Below are 23516 nucleotides of genomic sequence, written 5' to 3'. Positions count from 1 at the left end.
TTACTTCAACAAATGCTGCCTGATACGCTAGCAGAGATTTAATCAGAGATTATTATGCATTTTAAGTGCAATTAAAATAAAAATCAGTTGAGTTTTAAAAACAGCTGTTTTCTGCAATGGTCCAGTCAGATGTGTGGCTTTAATCTACTCTGCTATTTTGATTTATGATCTTGCTTATGTGCTGTACTTGATTTACATAGAATATCTTGTTTTACTTAACCTAGTGACCTCCATTATTGTTTTCTGTGGAGCCTTGTTCCACTCCTTGTTGGTCCTTACTTTAATAACTTTTTCATGTGTGTTTCTTGAAAGGGTTCAAAGTTCTTGCATCAGCTTCCCATTACTGGCCATTGGAAGATGTGGATGGAATTCATGAGTTTCGGGATACGAATGGAGGTAGACAAAGGATTCATTGACAGTGGCAATAACATAAGTATTTGATATAAATATTTGTGGCAGTCTGTAAGTAGAAAGGGAGCAGGAGAAATGAAAAGGGTTAGTTTTTGTACCACAGCAGCTGAGAGATTTTTTTTCCAGTTAATGTTTTTGCAGTGCTTCAATGTCCAAATGATACTGTATTTGTGAACTGATTTTTACAGAGTATTTTAAGATATTTTATGGGCTGTCTACACATTGTAAAGGTTATAAAGAGAAAAGGTTTATGATCCAAAAAGTCATTGAAATCACATTGTTATTAGTTGGTTTGATACATGCATAAAATGCACTAATGCACTCAGTGACTGAGATCCTTGGCTATGCCAGCAGTGAAGACGCCTGTTTCTTTTTGCTTTTTGGAAGGAGTTAAATGCCCACATTCTTCATGCACTTTTGAAAATTGCATTAGTATCTGTAGAAAGAGAAGTGTAAACCCTTATCTGAATGCTTTTTATTCATTTTTATGTGCTTTTGGGTATTTCCTTAAGAGCAGCATTGCAGCATTAGTTCAAATTCTTTTCTGATTGGGCAAAACAGAGAGAGGTTTGGTAAGGCAAAACTCTCACTAATTTGAAACACTCAGTTGTCAGGATTGCAGGATCCCAGAGGGAATGATATTAAAAGGTAGTCTGGTTGGATTTGGCAGCTTTCTGGTTCTGATGTTTCATATCAGGATCAAAAAGGGAGGTGGGGCTTCCCGGACATGTGTGGTGATGTAATTAATGAAGCTTTGACCAAATCACTGTATCCCATTTGCAGCATTATGAACAGCATAAGGCCATTCCTTTCAGAAGAAATTTTTAGCTATGCCCTGCCTCCTTCTGAGACTCAAAGGTCCCTTGGTAATTTTCACATGAACTGTTTTTTCTCTTCTGACACTTTAGCCAATTCCAAATTGGGCTGATGTATATTCCCTAGTATTTCTCACGGTATGGCTGAGCAACTTGGCAGTTGAGCTAAACTGTTTTGTACTAGTGCAAGGGGTAGCTGCTGTGTCACTACTGGTGACTGTAATAGCTTCACCTAGAAATATCACCGCAGAAGATTAAATCAGATGTTAGAGACCTTTACAGCCTTACATGAAAAATGTTACAAAAGTGCAAAGTTATTGCTGTTTATTACACAAAAATGTTCTGAAGTGGGGAAAAAGATCCATAAATATCTAAAGCCTTTTATTCCAGAGGTGTTCAAGTATTTTAAGCTTAAACTTTGACACATCTTTCCACAAAGTCTCTTAAAGGAATGAAATTGCCTGAACAGAAATAAATCTGGGCAATATTCTGGTCCTGTTAGAGGCTGATGACAGCGTTCCTATTGAGTTCAATAGAATCATAATTTGGCTTACAAAGTTACCATGTGAGTTCTCTAACGGTGTGTTAAAGTAATTTTCTGACTCTGGACTTCACTTTGTATCAGGAAGAGTGAAGTACTCCATATCTAGCACTGTTTTGGCACTCATGTTACAACAAAGTTGTTTTGAAAGTGCTTGAAAGTGATACATAAAATGCAGCTCTCAGAAGAATGACAATTGATGTTAGATTGTTTTTCAGACTGTGTTAAATGACATGAATGACAATTGATGTTAGATTGTTTTTCAGACTGTGCTAAATGACATTATTTCAGCAAAATTCAGAAATCTTTTCAGTAGTATCTTGGCAGAGGTAGAAAGCAGAACACATACAGTTCCTAGTCCTACAAACCTTCACTTAAAGGAATGGGACTGGCTCACATGAGCAATCTTCTTTGACTTGTACTGTGATGTTGAGTTAAATAACTTTATAAATGAGCCAGCTGCATGACTTTGCTGAAGAAGTTTGCTGGACATTGTCTTACTATTATTTGCAGGGGATGCCAGTAGCAAAAAGTCTTTTTCTCTGCAGTGCAGTTATGATAATGATGAATTCTTTCCCCAGTGTTGGAGCGGGTAGTTCATGCTCTTCTCAGTTGCTCATATTGTGTCTTATAGCACACAGATCTTATTTCAGCTGCCTCCAGCAGAGGTTTTATGTATCTGTCTGATATTTGACTTTGATATACAAGAAGTTTTCTATATGGGTGTAATGTAATGCAGGTGACAATTTGCTTGTTTTTGATACCATTCTGATTACACAACTCTTCTGTTTATTGCTAGTCTTTCTTATTTTTCCATTCGTCGTATCATGCGATTATTTTCATTCCATGTTTCTCCTCTTAAATTCTTGAGGCATCATACTCTGTCCATCATGTTAATCCATGTTATTTGTTGAAGTCACTGTGTGTGAAGCCAGATTTATATCTCTCAATGCATTTGTGTTGTGAGAGTGTCAGCAAATTAATTTTCTTTTGTTATCTCAGCAGTAGAAGCAATTGAAGGGAAACAATTAACTTAAAATGTAGCAAACAGAAAAAGATGTGGCCGTGTTCAGGTTTTTTATTTGACCCCTTGTTTTCCATGCATTTTTCTCTTGAGGTTTTTGTTTGGTTTTGGTTTTTTTTAAAGAACATTTGCCTTTCCCTTCTGTGAGCTCAGTTGGTCTAAAACCCAAATCAATGTGTGTCTATTTACTTTCATGAGCTTTCCATCAAGCTCTATTTGCCTGCCCAGGGTAAATAATTACAGTGCGTAAGATACTGTTAATTTATCAAAATAACAAAATATTAGAGAATAAAAATTTATTTTCAGATACAAAAAGTTGCATTTTTTATTATTTTTAAATGGAATTTCTTGTATTTAATTTGTGCCCATTGCCTCTTTTCTGTTCACTGGATACAACTAAGAAGAGTCTGGTGCTATCTTTACACCTCCCATCTGGTGTATAGACACTGATAAGATCCCTCAGCCCTCCCTTCTCCAGACTGAGCAGTCCCAGCATTCTTAGCCTTTCACTGGACTTCCTCCAGTATGTCCATGTCTCTCTTGTACTGGGGAGCCCAGAACTGGACAAGGGATTTCAATTGCCCATAGATTTTGCATCAGTATAATGAATTTTGTTATAATTGCAGAGTTGCTTACCAGCATGGCTGTATTTCAGAGCCCTTCACCTGCCGTTGTATTTTTTTTTATATTTTTTTCTCAGTTACTGTAAGGAAAAAATGTTTTAGTGATACAGTATTTACTTAACTTGTGTAATCAAAGAATGTAACACTCACATGCATACAAGTCCTTGGGAGAAGGGGTTGTATGATAATTTTAAAGGCTGCTGACCAACATCTGTGATTTGTGCTATGTTGAGAGATATGAACTGGCCAATTCATTACTGATTGTGTTTATTCATTGTTTTTCTTATTTGCTTATTTTCTTTTGTTGTTCCACCCAGCTCTAAGAATCCACAACTTCACTGTGCTTACTTCCCATAACTCTACCTTTGTATATACCAATGACTCTGCCTACTCTAACTTCTCTGCAACTGTAGGTGAGGATTTACATGTTTTTTGTTCTGCATTTGTCAAGCTTGGATGGTTCTTGTAACATTGGATTAAAACTTAACATTGAGTTTAAGTTCAGATCATTAGGTAAAGATCTGTTTATACTTACATTGGCATATGTTATTGAAAAAGCACTCCTGCAATGTTATCTGAATTACTCTGAACTACTGGGAGAGGCATCCCCATGCTAAGCATACCATGGGAAGATGAGCCTCAGTGGTTCTCCAAAACGTAAAATATTTGAAATATTTGTATTAAGCTTAAAAGACACAGAGATGACACGTAAGAGGAACATGTAAGAACAAATAGGTTGATTTTTTTTCTTGTCTTTCAAGGTTATAAAAGGAAAAAGAAGCCATCTGTTTTTCACCATTTCATAGTAGTTTTTAAAGGACATATTAAGAAGGACACGTGCAAGCAAATTTGCAAAGCCCGGAAGTAAGAACTTGTCAATCATGACATATTTTGATTAACAAGCAAAAATCTGCACATAGATGTCCTTTTAATGGTATTTTTTTTTCACGTCAACACACCAGGTTATAAAAGGAAGAACAGAAAATGACAACTCTCCAGGCAGAAACCTGACAGATTGGAAACTATTTACATCTACACCAGCATAAGTTTAAAGTCATTTAAGTCACTAGCATTTACATTTGTGTACGTACAATTGAAATATGACCTCTTATCCACTTTACAGTTAGGTATTAACTCACATCTAGTTTGAAAACCTGACCTAAGAAGAAGGATGGAAACGGTCAAACTGTCATATGGGCTGCTCAGAGACTATGAGGTTTCTATTAGAGTAGTAAACCCACTATTTTTCTACTCTTAACAGTAAAAGTTTGCTGACAAATGGGAACTCTATTAATAATGAACTTCAAATGACCCTAATTCCTTACAATCCTTTCTTATCTGCTTTATAGAGCATTTGCATAGTTCTCACATAATAAGATATATTCAATATCAACATTAAAAAGAGTGACATCAGTGGCAAAAGAAATTCTATGGAAACAGGAAGGCGTTACTTTATGGGATTTATTCTGGCTAGATTAATTTAGAATTCAAGTGACTCCAGAAGAACATAGAAATCTTTGCTTCACTCCATAACACACACTCAAATTTTTGAAATAAACTATATTTTATCTGTCAATTAGAGATAGAACTTGATGACTTCATGCTCAAAGGGAAAGGAAGATACCCGAAACCTGTGTTATTCGTCTTGAGATTTGGAATGGACTAAGAAAATACTTGGACATACATTCACTGAGGGCTATGCCATGCTGTTGCTGTTACATTGAGTGGTGTTACCCTACAGATGGGTCAGCACTATGACTGCTGTCCTCATGCCTGATGGTTGTCTGCAGTTTGAAAATGAGACGCCCTTTTGCCCATGTCCCCATTGCATAAAGGGGTGCACCGTCTTGAAGCAGTGACAGGTATTTGTGATTATCACTGCAAATAGATGGTCTGTCCCTAGCGCTGAATGTGCATCTTTGGCGTGATTTACACTGTGCCCTGCTGTGCAAAAGGCTTCTGTTAAGTCAGGTAGATATACAGTGATAAATACAGAGGGAAGTACCTTATGGCCCACCTTTTATGTGTTTTAGACCGTTTGTGTGCCTTCCTTATTTCCTCTTATGTTCTCATTACATTTTTAAAAATATCAAGCAGCATCTAGCTGGCAATTTCTTCACCTCAGAGCAGGAAAAGACTGTATTCCCATTGTTGGTGTTTCCCTTGGAGCAACTACTAACACTTTCAGAAGAAATTATAGAGAAGGGTCTTAAACCCAAGATCCTGAACCTTCACAGTCCTAAGAAATGCCATCACAAACAATGGTATTAATGTGAAATTCCAAACTGAACAATTAAATTTTGTCTGCTCAGAAATAGATGATAGAATATTCTTTGTTTTGTGGAATGCAGGCTTTTTAAGACAGTGGATTTTTTTGATTGTGATTTCCTATTGTTTTCATTGCTAAAATTAATCCCTCTTTTTATCTTGGGACAAATGAGATCAACTTCCTGTCATCATCTGTCGGCTAGACTCTTAGACCTTAGTGAGGTTTCCTTTAGTAAACAAGGTCATGTTTTTTTAGTATTAAGAAGGCTCATGTGCTTTAGCTAGTGGGAGATAAATCAACAGTCCTTTTCTTTAGGAGAGAACACAATAATATCACACTCAAATCACAAGACAATTAGTCTTTATCCATGTTAGACAAAGAAATAGCCTTTCCAAATGACAGTGGTGCCATACCTAAGGATGTCTGGAAAGGATATATATTTCTGCCTTTTGACTATAGCTTGTCAAGTATATTTCATTGCATTGTATTTTTAAAGAAAAGTGGTTTTTGATCACAAAATTGCCCTTTCAAAAAATGAAAAAAAAACCCTTTATTCTGTGACATTTTTCATTTAAGAATTTCTTCATTAGCAACCTAACCGTATGACAGAAATACCTCTATGATGTGTCTGGTATTCAGGGCTCTGGAAAGCAGAAGGTTTATTCAGATTACTTTGAAATAATGGGTTTTGGATGTATGGATTCTGTCAAGCAGTCTTAGTTAATCAAGAATCTGATGGATATGAGTGTAATTTTTGCAGTCTTGAAATGAAAGAGTTATGGGTATGATTCTTAAAAAAAAAACCAAGGCAAACCACCAACAAAACTCCCACAAAACCCAAAAAGAAAAACAACAAAACAAACGAAAAATAGCAAACCTATAGTTGGGACAAGATAAACATATGAGGTGTATGAATCTATTAAAATAATTTTTCCAGGATGTTTTGATTTATATTAATGTTAAACTATGTCTTGCTTTTCCTTTAGATATTGTAGAAGGAATGGTGAACAAAGGAATTTACGTCACTGAAAAGAAGGGAGTTACCTTTCTCTTCTTTGGAAGCTATCAAAATTCTTGCATTAGTAATCCAGAAGTCTGTGGACCTGAAGGTTAGTAAATTTATGAATTACTATTTACTTTTCCTTTGCTGCCGAATTATGTAATTCAATAATAGTTTCTTTCTTCATTGAAACAAACTCTTTTTTTCATTTTTTCCATAATAAGGAAAGCTTGACCTCTTTATTAACTTTTAAAACAATTGAGTGTTGATTGCTGAAAATTTAGTCTTTTCTAACTGCAATTCAAATTAGAACTAATCACTAACTACTCGGATCAATGATCTACAGTATAATTAATACAAATAAAACCAGAAATAAGCTTACAGTGCCCAAAATCTTGCTTCTGGCATGAAGATTAATTCCTACAGGAATTGCAGTTTGACAGACAATGAAGTTGTCCTAACAGGTTTCATATTTAGGAGACAGTTTTCTCAATGTGGCCTCTTAGCATTAATGGGGTTTTTTGGTGATTTTTTTTTTTAATTTATCGTTGGAGATAACAAAATCTTTAAGTCTCTGGTGTCTTGGAATCCTGTTGGTCCTTGCAGGTGCGTTAAATCTCTTCATTTTATTTCTCTTCAGTTCTTCTTGGGCTATGGGCACAAAACGGTCTGTGTAGTAGGGGTTACAGATTTGACAATATACCAATTACAGAAGATAATTAAAACTCTATACAGCTGTCAAACCAGACATACAACTACTCAATAGCATAAAACATTCACTAGAGATTTACAATTTCATGGAAATGGAAGGATCAATGGAGAATGGTGGCTTTCTTTAGTTGAACTCCAGTAGTCCCTAAACTTAAACAGTATTGTTACCATTGAATTTTCTGGCTTTTATTGATTTAGGCTATTCTTCAAGTGGGTAACATTACTTGAAATAGGATTTATTTATTTTTTTAACTGCTAAAGCAAGAGCTGTGTACAAACTTTTTAAGAAAGTAGGAGAAACTCAAGAGAGCAGACATTACGTGGCTGTTAACTGAGAGTATTAGAAAAACTGATTCAGTATCCTATTGTTGGTATATTTTCTGATACATGCTGTATCTTTTCATACTTTTTTTTCTACCACTGGGAAATAAAAATCGTAAGTCATATTATTTCTACATCTATAGTATAATATAATAATCAGAATAAATTATAGTACTCCCAGTATCTCTCAAACAAGAACATTAAAATCATAAAACACTGAAATGTTCAGCAGATAAAATGTGAAGAGAAAAATTCATATAACAATAAAGACTAAGTCACTGTAGCAGGGGGAAAAAAAAAAAGGGAAAAAAGCCAACACCCCTTTATCTAAAGAGTGTCTTTGTTTCTGAATCAAATACAACCTGTAGCATTGATAAGATGTGATTTTATTCAAGTGTGCTATTGCTTAAACATCCCTTGATGTTTGTTTGTTGCATTTGTGCGAAACATATTAAGTACATTTAGGCAGGGAATGCTTTCTGAAACAATCTTGGGATACTTTTCAGATGAAGTATTACAATCTATGAAACAAAAATGCCATTATTTTTTCCTAAGATAAATTTAATAACATTTCAGAACTGTTATTTTGACTTGAGAAAACAAATTCGTGGCTTCTAGATGTTGAAACCTTCTTCCCTGCCTTCCTTCTTTCTTAAGTAATTTTTAAACAATGGTTTTCTGTAAGCAGTTTTGGGCATATTAAAGTGGCATTTTCAGTCAAAAGAAATCTTTATGAAAGATGCAAGAGAATGTTCTCTTAATCAGTAGTTTGAACACAGTAGGAGAAGTTGGATTTCGTCAACACATGCGAAATTGGAATTAAAAAAAAAAAGGAAAAAAAAGCAGCTCTGTGCACAACATAGCATTCCCTAAAGCTGTGTGTTGTGTGCCTTACTTGAATTTTTAATTTTAGTTTCGGCATTTCATGAACCAGAGTGCACATAAGGAGGATTTTGATCCACAGGTCTTTTGTGGCTACAGGATGATCAGTATCTAGAGGATAGACAGTCAGAAGATAGGGGAAAACATCTCCACTGCAGACATGCTGTATAACTTAGTCTCTCCGTCTACATCACCTAAACTTCATCTCTCAGCCCGTAAAGAAGGAAAAGCAACACTTCCATGCCTTTCAGAAGTGTGGTGAAGCACTGGAAAAGGTTTTGAGACACTGACAGAGGAATTGCATTAGTAGTGGTAATAGCTTAACATTAACAAGGGCCTTGGTGGCCCTTTCATTGGGGTGGTGAAGGATGGTGTGCAGATACAAGGGAAACGTGGCTTTCTGGAAGGAGGGTTGGATCAGTGTTTCAGCCTGTTAGTGGTGTGGTAAAGAAGCTGAACTCAGACTAACTTGCTGCTGAAGGTATTGTAACTTGCTTACAACAGACCTCAAATCCTTCAGTTGGGAGTTCACAGGATTTGTAGCTTTAAACCCATATCTACCAAGATCAAGCAGACTGAGATTGATGATGTTCATATACTGATTGATTTCTAGGGGGCCAATGATAATTGATTAGCGTTTCCATGGTAGTTATTTTATCATGTATAAAGTGTTAAGGAATTGTATGTAGATCACATAAATTGATGGGTGTTGTCATCAGGATAAACAGAAAGAGCAGTTAGACAGGAAGATACTATATAGTTAAATTATTTATACTGCAATAATGTAATTTTAATTTCTCTGTTAAGTTAACGTGATAAAATTAATATGTGAAATAGTAAAAAAAATATGTTCCAGATTAGTAGTGGGGGAATATTTCTGATGACTGTCGTGAGCTCTCTGAGGCTTTTCCATCTTTAATCATAAAATTATGAAACACAGAAAACCCTATGGTTTCAGCAAGAATTGTACGTAATAGTTTGAGTGCTTCATTAACTAGTGCTGGGCTATCTGGTAGCAAATTGGCAAAGTTCATACTGCCTGGTGGGCCTGAAGAACTGCTAACTATAAAATCACCTAGACATGTATTTTGACTACATGTGAAAAGAGCATGGTCAGCAGGTTAAGGGAAGTGATTATTCCCCTCTGTTCAGCTCTCATGACAGCATATCTGAAGTGCGATGTCCCATTTTTGTCCCCTGATACAAGAGAAACTGAGAAGCCAGAGTGAGACCAGCAGATGATTTAGGGGGCTGAAAAATATGATAGGGGAGGGCAGGCTGAGGCTTTTCCTTCTACCATAAAGAAAAGAGAATGTGAAGGACTGTCTTCAGCTACCTGATGGCTGGTTATAGAAGCAGATGGAGCTAAACAATCTTGGAGATGTACAATGAAAATGTGACAGGCAACGCAGGCACATTGTAGCACAGTAGATTCTGACTAAATCTAAGGAAAAAAGTTTCTTTGCAGGATGGGTGGTCAAATATTGGGATGGTTTGCACAGAGAGGCTGTGCGATCTGCATCTGTGGTGACACTAAAATCTCAGCTGAGCTCTGAGCAACCGGATCTAGTTCTGATATTGGCCCTACTTTGAACAGGCAGTTTAGACTAGGTAATCTTCAGGCTCATTGCCAAATTAATTCTCTATGATTTTTTTGTGGCAAAACCTTTTCCACTTCTATACATCATAAAGTTTTTCTCAACATGCTCTGAACTCAGATTTTTATTGTTAGCACTTTGTATCATAAATTCTGAGATGAACATTTTTAGGAGCTGTTCAGTCAAGCCATTTTCTTTGTAATTCTATCTGACTGCAGAACCTCTACAGCAGAGCCACTATGAATTTCCATTGTGCAAGGGAGGTTTGATTTGCTGCTTTTTTCAGTCAAGCCTTTTGAGGTAACTTTTATTAAAGAAACAAGCCATTTTAAAGAAATCATATTTCTGTACTAATGTGCAATCTGAAGAGGTCTTCAATTTTACAGTGTAATGGTAAAATTTACTGTGACTTGATCAGGATTATTTGTGGACAAAGTGAATCACGTGCACTTGCAGGATTGCACTTGCGTTTTGTGAAGAATTCTTTGATTTTTGTGTAGGTGGGAACCTCAGAATTTTGACTGTGGCTCTGCATATGTTGCTGTCCCTTTCTTTTACATTGATTCTTTGGTTTCAGTGATTATTGGAGCACTGAAGTGTGAAAACACAGGTAATAACATGCTTAGAAGAATTAAAGTGTAATTAGCAATGGATGCTACTCAATAAGCATGGGCATACTGGCAGCCAGTTAGCACATCAGTAGTTTGGAAGCAGCCAATGTACTGCTTCTGGCTGTGCCGGCATTTGGTGTACATCAAAAAAAAAAAAAAAGTAGATGCAAGTGGAGGATATGAGGTATGAAAGCAACTTGTCTTTTGAAATAAAATAATGGGAGGAAAAGGGGATCATGACAGGAGAGTGAGAAGGGTCAGGAGACTGGAGGTATAAGGCAAAGGGAATGGAATCATAAATCTGTAAGAATTTCATTACTTTCGGTGCTTTAGTTTGTGAGAAGCTACTCAGGAAGCAATGATTACTACTCTGTCCTGTGTGTGTGATGTGAAACCAAGGAAAAGATGTTTATTGGGTTTAAACTCTCAGAGCATTGTTGATTTCAAAAATGCTGTCCTTGTTTATGCTAGTGGATGATCTGTCCTCAAAAGTATTCCCACTCTCTGTATTCTACAGTATTGGAAATTTTTAATTCCACTTGGTTTTTTTCATTAAAATCCTCTTACTTGCTTTCATCAGGAGTAACATTTTCATTTTTCTGGAAGACTCAAGACCAGCACGCTAAGTCTCTCCCTGCCTATGGTGGACAAGTTATTTCCAGTGGTTTCAAAATCTGTTCAAATGAAGGTGAAGGTTCAGTGGAATTTTATACCCGTGGGAATGCAATGATGAAGTGGAAAGCAAGCTTTAGTCCGCCAGGTAAAGTGTTTTTGTTTTGGTTTTTTTCTGTTAGTTTTTGGTTGGTTGGTTGGTTGGTTTTTTTTGGTTTGATTTTTTATTTTTTCTTGATTTCTTTGTTATATTTGTTCTTGCGGGAGAGATGTAGTGGTAAGAGCACAGCTTCAAGAAAGTAGTGGATATATAAAAATAGCTACAGAGCTCTGTGCTTAAGAACTCTCTTGATGTGGAGAGAGACAAAGTACAAACTGAGAAAAAAGTTATATAGTATTATAGAACGTTTTCCATTTGTAGCAGTCCATGGACCCAAGTCTCATTTTTTTTCCAAAGTGGAATTCTTATTGACGTGAATAGATAGATTGCTTAGATGGAAACATGAGTGAAGAATTAAGGTTAATCCCTGACAGTTCTCAGTATATTCTAAAACTAGATATGTATGCTGTTCCCTACTGCCTCCTAAATTAAGACTTTGTTTGGTAGCTATCTAACTGGATGTTTAGTGCTTTGGTCATTTTGTTATCTATTGAGAGTCAAGTTTTGTATGCCATGGCATAGTATTAATAAACACATTGGTATATCACATATCTTACTGCTTCTATCTAAACTGTGTATTGTTGGGGAGCAGTAATACCTGGCAACTGGGACAAATTTAGGTCTTCTGGTAATGCCAGTGACAATCACTTAATCTTTTCTTGCCTTATTTTGACTACCTGTACATTGGTAAAATAGGACTCTCTCACCTCATAGTAGCAGAGTTTTCAGAAATCTTATTTTAAGAGAAAAGCAGCTAAATGGTAAGAATAATTCACGCATTTATGGATTATCCAATCCAAGTGAAAATTAATACTATGTTTTCAGCATCTCAAGTGTACCAAAGAAACTGTGCCAACTTTTAGTCTATTTTCTTGTTCTCCAGTTCTTGCAGTCTTTATGCAGTTCTTACTGAACTGAGTTTTGAGACAGTATTGAAGAGACTTCAAATCTTGGACAATAATACTTAGCAAGCATAATTTATGAAACTGCAGTAAGCCAAAGTAAGAGTTCAGACAAAAGCTAACAGGCATTCTGCCAAAGTGTGAGCTTCCCCATGGGTATAAAGATTAATATACATGACATCAGCATCCCATAATTCACTCTTAGCAATTCCTATACAGCTCTATAGCGTTGTGCAAGTCAGCAAAAACATACTTAACAGGAAAAACTCTAAATGGAATTGATTCATGGATTTTGCTGTGACTTTTAATGTTTTGCAGGTCCTTATTGGACTCATATTCTCTTTACTTGGAAATCAAGAGAAGGACTGAAAGTCTATGTCAATGGAACTCTAAACACAACTGATCCAGATGGGAAAGTTTTCTATGATTATGGAGGCCCCAGTGCAAATCTACTTACTGGGACAGAGGGGGATCAAACCAAGCGCTATGTGAACGGGGCATTTGATGAATTCATTATATGGGAAAGGGCACTCACCCCCAGTGAAATTGAGCAGTACTTTACAGCTGCCATTGGTGAGTGTATGCACTGTTGTCATAATTCATCTTCTGTAAAGATGCTGATTTGATGTTTAGTGTGTAGAATTTGTGTTCATTTTGCATCTTTCAGCTACTGAATGTAATTTTTAGAGGCAGAAGAAGTCAGGTATGAAAGTCTCTGAAATGCTTCGCTGTCTTTGGGTGTGCAGTCTTTTCATCCTGCGATTTAGCTCCTTAAAAATGCAACAAAAATTTACCAGGACCTGAAGTATTTGGCCGTTGTTACATGCCCTGGTATAAAGAGAAGAGGAGCAATAATTAGACTTGAGGCAGAACAGTATTAGGAAAGACTGACTCCAGATTTCTAACTTGCGTTCTGGTTATTGTGTAACTTAGAGCCAAGTCACTCTGTATTTAAGCAGATGTGGATAATAAAGGTTATCTCTCTAGTTCCTGGAATGATAAAGACTTACTAACACATATATGCTTATGAACGAAAAGAAAGTTCTCAGCTGAAATATAATATAAAAGGCAAAGAATCAGGATTAGAACAAAGACTTACAAGACTGGCCCGTAAACCCTGTCTGACATTCTGTGGATCTTTATTATTAACTTTACAAGAAATGCTGTTGCTATTAAGTGCTTGTGTGTGAATAGCAATTAGAAAACATCCATCTTGGGGATACAGCTATGAGGCATCTGGAACATTTGGGTTTGCTGGCCGTTCCCCTGCTTTCATTTATTCTTACTAGGTTACTGAGAGCTAAAGAAGTTACACTCATAACTCTTGTGCTTTTAAACCCATGGGAACCATTTTCACCATGGAAACTCTTTGGATAACACAGAACTTTGATGCCTGCCTGGAAATGAGAATATATGTGTTTGACTTCCAGGTTTGATTATAGCAATCAAATATATACAAAATATATTTTACTGAAAAGAAAATATCAACTAGTTTATGTAGAACTAAAGTCACTGAAAAAGAAAACCTTCCATCTGGTATGTAATGAAGCAATCTATTTGCTTTGCCACACAAATAATAGCAATTTCATACAATTTTTTTAAAAAAATATTTTTATTTAAAAAAGTGATTCCTATGAAAGTCTTCAACAATTCTGATTGGGAGGGTATTAATTTCATACAGGCAATAGTTTCAAAATAAAAAAAGTTTATTATAATCTAGTAATGTTGGAAAAAATGCTTTTGTATTTGGCTGTTGTATCTCTCACAACAATCTAGGATTACTGTAACACTGTCCAACTAAAAGCTACCATAAATCACATTGTTTGATTTAGTGTAACTCAAGAATGTTATGTTGCTAAACTCAACAGCAGTAGATTTTCAGATTGACCTGATCCATCAACAGTGTGCTGTGTTTCATTGTCAGAAAAATGTTATAGAAAGACAAACAACCTTTTTTTTTTTTTTTAATTCCTTGAATTCTTGTTAACTCACAGCAACAGTTGTCTGAAGCCCTCCACCCTCTCATCTTCACTCTAACAAATAATCAAGGCATCAGGAAAAGCTTTTTCCACGAAGGCAAATCCTATTCAGGTCTTAGATTTATACTTCTTTCCTCTTTGCTTCTGTTTGGAAAGACTGTTACTGGTGCTCAAAATATCTGGTCACTGGACATGAACGTTTGTAGCTAGCTTTTGAAACAGTGCAGAAGGAGTTGAGCCCTTGGGCTCTGCCAAAGTCTAAATTTTTAAAGAGTTGTAAAGAATTTTGCCTGTATCCTACCTTTCAATCCTGGCAGATTTTCAGAAGGCTGTATAGCAAATTCCATGATGTATACATTAAGATGTGAGCTTTTGTGAGTTTACTGCAATTTGCATGATGTTAGGTGGTGGTTTTTTTTTCTAAAACCCATAGTTCACAGGTTTTCAAGGTCATCTGAAACTATCAGTTTTCTGTGGAAAAATGAATTTCTAGACTCTTAATTGAAAGTGAAGCTTCATGTATTTTCTAGGGCCTTAGGAATTAAAATGTAAAGGGATGCCAGGTATATATATTTTTTGTAAGTGAAGAATTTCAAGCCAGTGTTCTTATAAAGTGCTCAGGTGATTTGGAGCACTTGAGAAATGTGGAGTATTGAATTTTTTGCTTTTTCCTTCAAAGTAATGGACAGATCAGATTATATAAAATTTCCAATTTGATGGATGAAGTTAGAACATTCTCAGAGGAAGCTATGTATAGCACAATACTAATCAAAATAGTAAACAAGAATTATTCTTGTTATCTATGTATTGACTTTGGAGGACTTAAAGCAGGGTTGAAGCTGGGCTAACGTGGTTTAACGTAAGAAACTTAATAGGACAGACTGGTATTTAATCAAATGAATAATTACATTCCTTTTGGAACTGTGAAAAAAATGTGTCCTATATATGCAACTACTGTTTGACTGTGCTGAAATACCACACTCCTGGCAAATATAAAGTCTTGGTGAGACATAGAGAAATAAAATTTTCTTCTAATCTATCATAAATGACCAATAAATCCCTTTGCACAGAAAGGAATCAATATTTTTAAAATGGAGCAACTGGAAGCCATTCAAAATCTAGTTTATTCTTTCTGTCTTGAGAAATCATTTATGACATGTTCATCTGGTAATTTTCAATGCATATAGTGCTAGTGGGTGACATTTATTAGTAAAGCCTCCCTGATTAATAGCAACCTCACTGTTGCTTGAAATTAGTTTGAAAAACACCTAATACAGGCATTACCTATAATATGCTTAAACTACTAATGAAGGTTTTGTTTTGACTCCTTGACCCCTGTTGTTTGTTTTATGCAAAACTGGTGTGCCCCAAAAGCTTTAGTATACCACCATTTCTGCCAATTTTCTTTTATTTGAAGGCGCCTTAATTTATTGCAAGCAATGAAAGTATTCCCATTGGCTTTGAATAATTCTTACAGGTTTTTTTTAATGTGGAGAAGTCTTTCTGAACTTGCCTTCGTGGGTGTGATTTTATTTGGCACTCAAGCAGTTTAGACTCAAGATATAAGTAAACATTAGCATTTGGAATTAGCTGAGACCTGCGTCTCATTTTTTTCCCTAGTGTCTGTGTCTTCCCAGTCCCAGTTTATCACATATACAGTAACAGAGCAAGGTTGTATATGAAATTGTCTAAAATGCCTACAGATTATTACCTATTTCTGATAAGACATAGGATTTTTTTTTCCTAAATTTTCCCTAAATACTTTGCATAAATGTTAGACAAGGAAGAAGGTTGCCAATGTTTTAATTGTACAGTTGTCCTTTTTTTGAGTTATAACATCTGAAATTTCCTGTTTACAAAGATCTAAGTGTTTAAGACTCAAACCAAGTTGCAATTCTCATCTCTTTAAAGATAATGAAGTAAAATTGATGAGGGAATCAATAAATAAAATGCTTTAAACAAGCCTGTATAGCTACAGTACTGTGGATAAGCAATATGCTCAGAACAGCAAGTATGTTACCTTCAGTTAGAACTGATTCAACCTGCAATGGGAATATCAGATTTGTTAACACTCTCGTTTGTGTATGTATCTTCCCCAGGTATGCAAGTTTTGCTGTCTTCAACGCTTCCATGGTCTGTGATGACAACCACTACAAAACCTGTGGTAGGACAGCCCTCATAACTGTTTTCTATAATGTCAGAATGTGTATATATAGCGGAGTTACAAACCCTTCTTACTTTACAGTTTTCATTAATGACACTTATTTTAGTATCCCAATTATAAACACTTTCAGAGATGCATAGGGATAATTTTTAGCCACTATTGGAAGATGGGAATACTAGAGAAGTCTTAATGTAGGACAGATAATGGGAATTCATTGTTAAATAAAATTGTTTTCTATATTAAAAAAGGGAAAAAATTAGAAACTTCTGTAATATTTTGATGAACTTTGAATCTATAGGACATTCAAAAACATTTTGCCAATTTTTCCTCTTGTTTCCTTTAAAATTAGAAAAAAAATTCTCACCACAATAATAATATTAGTTTTCATCTGTTTAGTAAATGTGTAATGAAAAATATTAAAATGAACTTTTCATATGCAGAATACATACAATTAGCTGTAATTAGACTATGTGCAATTAGCTATTGCAGTGTATTTTCAAAGTTGTATTAGTTTTCTTCTTGTTCACAGAGGCTTTCAGGAAACCATGGCAGATAGGACCTGAATTGCTAATGAAAAAATGAAGCTGTGCCTGTACGTTCTGTTTATCCTCTCTGTCTGTCTGTGTGCTTTCCGTTTCCCTTTGCTTACGTAGCCTCCTGTGTGTAATCGCAGCAGTCTGCTATACCCCAGACTCCCTTTTATACTCCCTGCTCCCCCAGATATTTTAAACAATAAATAATGACTGCCATATGGAACAATTTCTGTGTTCTCTCTTGTAGCTCTCCACAAATGCCTATTGTCCCATCATAACTAACCTGACTGAGGAGAGAGGGAACTTCCGCTCCCCCGACAGCATGCTGGGCTACCTGGAGAACATGTCCTTCAGCTTGCCCAACAAATCCTTGTCAGAAAATACTGCTCTAAGCCTGGCAGAGGTAAGTATCTTTCACATCTGTGTGTGGAGCCAGGTGACCCTGAAATTTTTGCAGAAGCTGGAATATTGAATGCAGCTTTGAAAGGTTTTTGCTGATTGCAGAAAATACATGTGAAAAAAGTAGGTAGCTATTTTAGGAAGTAGCAGAAGGTGAATCTCAACCAGAGAAAATAGCTAAACGTTCTCGTTAGTTCTTGGGGATGATATCTAATGCATTTGGGCCCCTCACATCAAGAAATCCATTGAGGTGCTGCTGGAGCGTGTCCAGAGAAGGGCAGCAGAGCTGGGGAAGGGGCTAGAGCACAAGTCTGATGGGGAGCAGCTGGGGGATCCAGGGGTGTTCAGTCTGGAGAGCAGGTGGCTCAGCAGGGACCTGATAGCTGTCTTCAGCTGCCTGACAGGAGGTGGTAGGCAGGGAGGGGTGTCTGTTTCTTCTCCCAGGTAACAAGCGACAGGGCAAGAGGAAACATCCTCAGGTTACACCAGGGGAGGCTTAAACTGGATATTAGGAAGAATTTCTTCACAGAAGGGGTTGTCAGGCATTGGAAGAGGCTGCCTGCGGAGGTGGTGGAGTCACCATCCCTGGAGGTGTTTAAAAGATGTGTAGGTGTGGCACTTAGGGACATGGTTTAGTGGTGGGCTTGGCAGTGCTGGGTTAATTGGACTTGATCTTAAAAGTGTCTTCAAACCTTAATGATTGTATGATTCTATAAATTATAAATACCTAGCACCATGACCACACATCAAAAACAGTTACTTAGTTAAGCCAGAAATGGAAGAAAAAATAACTGGTCAATTTTTTAAGTATATCTAATGACGATTATATAATTCTGGAAAAAAATCACCATTTTTCTGCATAGCCCAGCAGCAGTTTGACAGTTGTCTGTCAGGTGTAGGACATAGACACTGTAATCAGAGTAGTGACAGCAGCGAAGTGGAGGCATGGAAGTAGCCTAGTGATCACTATCAAGGACCTAGTAATCACCAGCTTGGATGCAGGGAACTCTATCAGTCTGGCAAGGAGTAACTGCCCAGGTGTAAACTTGTAACTTAGTATCTTCGAGTTTCGCACCTGCACTAGAGGGCTAAAAAGCTCTCAAGTACTGCTGTCTGCCTGACCTTTTCTTGGCATTGATTGCTCCTGTAGTAAGCAGAAGGAAAGTTTTGCCTTTCCTATGGCTTCTGTTTTGCAAAGTTATGCATTATTTTTGTGCAATGGCAGGCACACACGCTGCTCTGCCAGCTCTGCGTGGGAGGTGGAACACTGCGGGAGCAGGCCTGTTTGTGGTGGCGGTGTCCTTAGTTCGTGTGAGTTAGTAGCTTTATCTTGTGCTGGGTTCCAATCATAGCCAGCACTCCTGTGCAGACATATCACAAATCTGCACTGAAACTGGTTCATGGAAAGATCAGGTCCAAAGCTTAACTAAGTAATTTATTTTTGTTTAAGCTAATCCACAAGGGGTGGGGGCTGGGGGGAAGCAGTTTTTTGCAGTCTAAGCTGAGGATGAGGACAAGTGGTCATGTTCTGTTAACAAAGTTTGCTTTCTGTAAAACGATGGACATCTAATTCCCCGATTTCAGCAGGCTAGAAAGCTATTATTACAGTACTCCGCTCTGGACTCAGTAGTGATTGTTCCTTTAAGCCTGTGGGTAATACCAGAGTGACAAGGATTATTTACTCAGACAATATAAATAAATGCTTCTGAAAACTACATGGACAGCAATTGGTAGTTTGTGTAAAAAGCTTAGCAGTTGCAAACTGTAAAGCTTGGATTTCGTGGATCACATTTAATATGTAGCAAAAGCCCTTCTAAAAAGCTCTAATACGTTATTTCCTTTGTTTTGCTGAAAATTTTGTGTGGGCTTTAAATTGAAAATGGGACATCATCCTGTCAGATATCATACCTGTTTCCCACATCATTTCAGTTGCCATTTGGATGCTCATTCATGCTATCTGATGTGGCTTTGTGTGCCATGAAAGTGATTTGCAGACAGAAATGTGGGACATGATTATCTTTAGCAAAGCTGTTTTGTGAAGTAAACACAACAGTCCTGATCAGACATGCAGACTCTGTCATTTGTCTGATTGAGGGTTAGGCTTTGTATTGTCTGCAGCTAATTCCCTGTAAGATGGGCACTGAGCATAACTGTAAAATTATCTCTGTCCTGGTTGTCATATGCCTCACAGCACAAGAAAATTTGATTTAAGTGATACGCAATAAACTTTCTGATTATTGACACACATATATAATGCATTGCTTCTTACAGATCGGGCTTGTGTTTTCTGTTATAATGCTGCTCTACTCAGGAGCTCCAGCACTCCTGCTTTCCCTCCCTTTCCAGTGGTCTAACACATCCTTCTTGGAGTAGTTCTGGAGTGGTGCTGTGTCCTGAAAAGAGATACTCACCAAGTGCTGTGGGCAGTTTGGGCTGGGTCCTGGGTTTAGGATGACTTCTGTGCATGCCAGGTAGAATTCCACACTGAATGTTTGAGAGGGGCTGCGAGGTTTATGCTGCCCAAAAGCAAGCTCATACAGCAAAGCTCTGGTACTGCCTTGTGTATTATGACTTGTAAAATTATGCTCAGAAGTCTTGCAGCTTTCTTCCATGTTTCTCAGTAGAACTTTTCTATATTCAGTTGATGCTTTAAAAACATTTTAACAGGGAAGTTTAAGCGAGAGATGTAGGGCTTTTCTTGTGTAATTTTCTGTGCTCCCTTTTCTTCTCCTTCTCTTTGTCTTCATCAGTAAGACTCCTTAGGACAGGGACTGTATTGTGCTGAGCAGTTGAGTGCCCACCATGACTCAAAACCACCCTTTAAGTACAGAAGTTAAGCAGATAATAAATTGTACAGGTGATGCAACAGAGATATTTATCTACTGCTGTTGCAATAGCTAGTCATCTTAAGATCAAAAGAAGTATTAATGTCATATGAGTTTAGATAGAACAAGAGCGTAAGTTCACTTTAGTCTTAGTTCCAGTGTTGTCACCTCAGCTGTAGTGTAATGATTGCAATTTAGGAGTTTCACAGTGTTGTTAGTTTTAATAAATAAAGTATTACTTGAAAATGTCACCATGCAGAACATGATGAGAGTGCTGGCAGGCAGTGATGAATCTGTGACTTGAATGAAAATGGGACTGTCATCTTAAAATAAACCTAAGAAAACCCTAGCAGAGATCTGCCTTGGATCATTGCCAGGAGATGTAATCAAATAATATAGTTTTATTTATCTTTTAGGCTTTTTTAAAAGCTATTGAAGATTTTCTGTCATTGCCCAACTGGACTGATGTACCAGAGGTAAGACAAATGGGATTAGATTTGTCAGTTACTTTAGTTGCATAATCTCACGTGGATAGTGGTGAAACTGGTTACCTCCATTATTATTCTTGTTAGGACTTTTTGGCAGTATGACTTAGTATTTTCTGATATGTCACTTTCATATTTACAGTAAAGGTCCCCAGACAAGACAATTATGTAATTTTCTTTTATAATGCTTTTTTAAGGGTTAAAATAAGGAAATTCTATCTGTTGCTGTTTTCACGTATTTCAGGATGAATTAAACAAAATTGTATTTATAAAATAACAGATGCTGTCACTAAAGTAAGTGTTTAATCACTCCTTTTTTAGCACTGAACTTTGATACTTAAAACTTTGTATTTATCTTGTAGATTTATGTTTTTCAATGCATGTGAAACATGATAATAGCTGTTTATGAACTGAAGCTTTGAGAGAGATTTTCCCTAATGTAGGGAAAAGTAACTTTTATCTATGTTCTTTCGCTTCTGGTCGGCCTTTTAGAGTGCAGAGAAATAATTGCAGGAGGAACCCAGGAATTTCCTGAGATTTTTGTTTGAATCGTAAGGGAGCATGTATTTCAAAACAGAGAGCTTTTTAAACTGAGAGAAGGAGGGGTTAAAGTAAATTAAGATCTTACTGAAGCCTAAAATGATTTTAAGATGGAAAGTTGTCTAATTGATTTAAGTTCTTAGCCTAAAAATCCTTGAGCATGTCTGATGTAAATAGATTTCAGATAAAATAGATTTCCTTTTCATTGACACATAAATTCACTCTGAGATTTTATGGATCAGGTTTCAGCCTGGAGGTTTGTTTTCCAGGGGACATACAAACTCTTCAGAAGTAGTTTTATACTGGGGACCATTTTGATAAAGATGAAAGAAAGGCCAAAGTGCAGTGTCTCAGCTTACATTCCAATAAGGATTTGATACCAGTCTCTATATATTGTCAGAAAAATCTGCTCAGTTCTTGGCCTCATTCTGCTGAATCCTGAGTGTAACTGACTGTCAAATGCTGGTGGGAGAAGAGAGTAGTTTGGAGGCATTCTATAAAACATAGTATTTTATAAGGTCAGGCTCAGGGTGGCATCAGTTTGCGTTATGTTTTATCCACTATATGTGGAAGAGGTTGTGGAGAAAGTCGTGTTTGTCTTTGGACAGTTGAATGGTCAGCCACATGGGAATATAACATGGCACCTTGGCAGTTTGTGCTGTAAAGTGCAGTTTCTTTTGTTGTAGAGCCTTGTCTGTCTTCTTCCCCCAGACTGCTCGCATATTTGGAAGTTTAATTCAAATTATTGACAGTGTGATGGCTCATATGACACACAATCTGGATGAAAACTTATTACCTTTAACTGTTGAAGGCACATCATCTGTTGCAGGTAGGATTTAGTAGAAATCTTCTCTCTGGACTGTCTGGATGTCCTAAATGCTTCTGTGCTTGCAACTTCTCCTTTGCCAACATGAAGGAGGAAATCAAAACAGATACTTTTCTCTTTTAAATGCATAACAGTATTTCAGTTGTAGAAAGCTGGCTGTGCAGTCATTCCAGAGGTAATCAGCTCTGACAGTACTTGAGATTATTTGGGGAGGGAGTTTAGAATATGAATTCCATTAAATTAATCTAGTAATACTACACTAGTAGGTAGTTGAGGAACCTAGAGCTCTTATGCAGCCCTTTGAAGCTGCAGATGTCTGGATGCTACAAAACCTTAATTTTGCAAGGTTTTTGCAAGAAACTGCAAAATAATAGGAATAGTTTTGACCTTTTAGGAGAATTTTATTTTACTGCTGTTTAGCATCCTAGCACCCAAATTGCGTCTGTGTCTTTGGATGTTACAGGTAACAAAGATAGCTTATCTGTTCTGGCATTCTGCTCTGCCTTGGTGAGACCCCTGTGAGGGGGCAAATAACCTGAGCAGTCAATGGTACCGTTAATCACTGCACATACTCACTTGGACACTGGCATTCTCAAATGGAGCAGTGCAGGTCTGAAATGCCTTCAAATGTCAGTGGAAAAGTATGTTATCAATGTGTTTTGCTTGCCTTTGCAGGCTCAGTATTTGAGCATGGGTGAAATGATCCATGGTATATTAACAGTGCATGTACCACCTTCTCTGTCATAAATGAGTCAAATATAAAGGACATTTTTTTATACTCAGGGAATTTGCAGTACTTTCTGCAAACATCTGGGGTTTTAAATTCATGTCTTCCAATGGCTATTAGGAAAGTCTGGTTAAATAATCAAGTAGGTGGTAGAGACTATTGATTTTATCATATTTTTGTTTGGGTTATCACACAGATTATGCCTTGGTCAAAATGCATCCTCAGACTCTGAATTTGTCCCACTATCGATTTCCATCTCGAGGACAGAGTTATATTTTCATTCCCAGTGAAGCTTTTAATGAAAAAGGTAAGGAAAAATTTAAAGGGAGGAGTGGAATGATGTAAACAGGATATCCAAAAATGCAATTTTTGAAATTGCTTGAAAACAGGATTTGGTTTGCTTTATTTTTCCAAGTAACCAATTTGATCACTGTTGATTGTACTAGCTCTAAAGAAGCAGCAGTTGTCTTGTCATACTAATGAATGATTAATGCGGTAGAATTTTCGTATTACTTAAACTAATCTTGAATAATACAGCTGGGCCACGGAGACTGGAGC

At 36.7% G+C, this 23516-nt stretch overlaps 1 protein-coding gene across 3 annotated transcripts in view; it reads left to right on the top strand.

Moving 5' to 3' along the window:
• ADGRD1 (adhesion G protein-coupled receptor D1) overlaps positions 1-23516 on the top strand; it is a 161040-nt gene that overhangs the window by 6727 nt on the left and 130797 nt on the right. For 2 of the 3 annotated variants that reach the window (XM_056324881.1, XM_056324874.1), the window contains exons 3-12: positions 313-396; positions 3732-3827; positions 6670-6792; positions 11387-11566; positions 12799-13053; positions 16559-16623; positions 17404-17559; positions 20797-20856; positions 22117-22234; positions 23155-23265. In XM_056324881.1, coding sequence (XP_056180856.1) covers positions 313-396; positions 3732-3827; positions 6670-6792; positions 11387-11566; positions 12799-13053; positions 16559-16623; positions 17404-17559; positions 20797-20856; positions 22117-22234; positions 23155-23265 — 1248 coding nt within the window. The remainder of the gene's footprint in view (positions 1-312; positions 397-3731; positions 3828-6669; positions 6793-11386; positions 11567-12798; positions 13054-16558; positions 16624-17403; positions 17560-20796; positions 20857-22116; positions 22235-23154; positions 23266-23516) is intronic. The other variant, XM_056324890.1, reaches the window with a different exon arrangement.

The sequence above is a fragment of the Falco biarmicus genome, chromosome 1, assembly GCF_023638135.1.
Source record: "Falco biarmicus isolate bFalBia1 chromosome 1, bFalBia1.pri, whole genome shotgun sequence".
Lineage (NCBI taxonomy): Eukaryota > Metazoa > Chordata > Aves > Falconiformes > Falconidae > Falco > Falco biarmicus.
The sequence above is the reverse complement of the archived record's forward strand: the minus strand, read 5'-3'. Positions and strand labels throughout refer to the sequence as shown.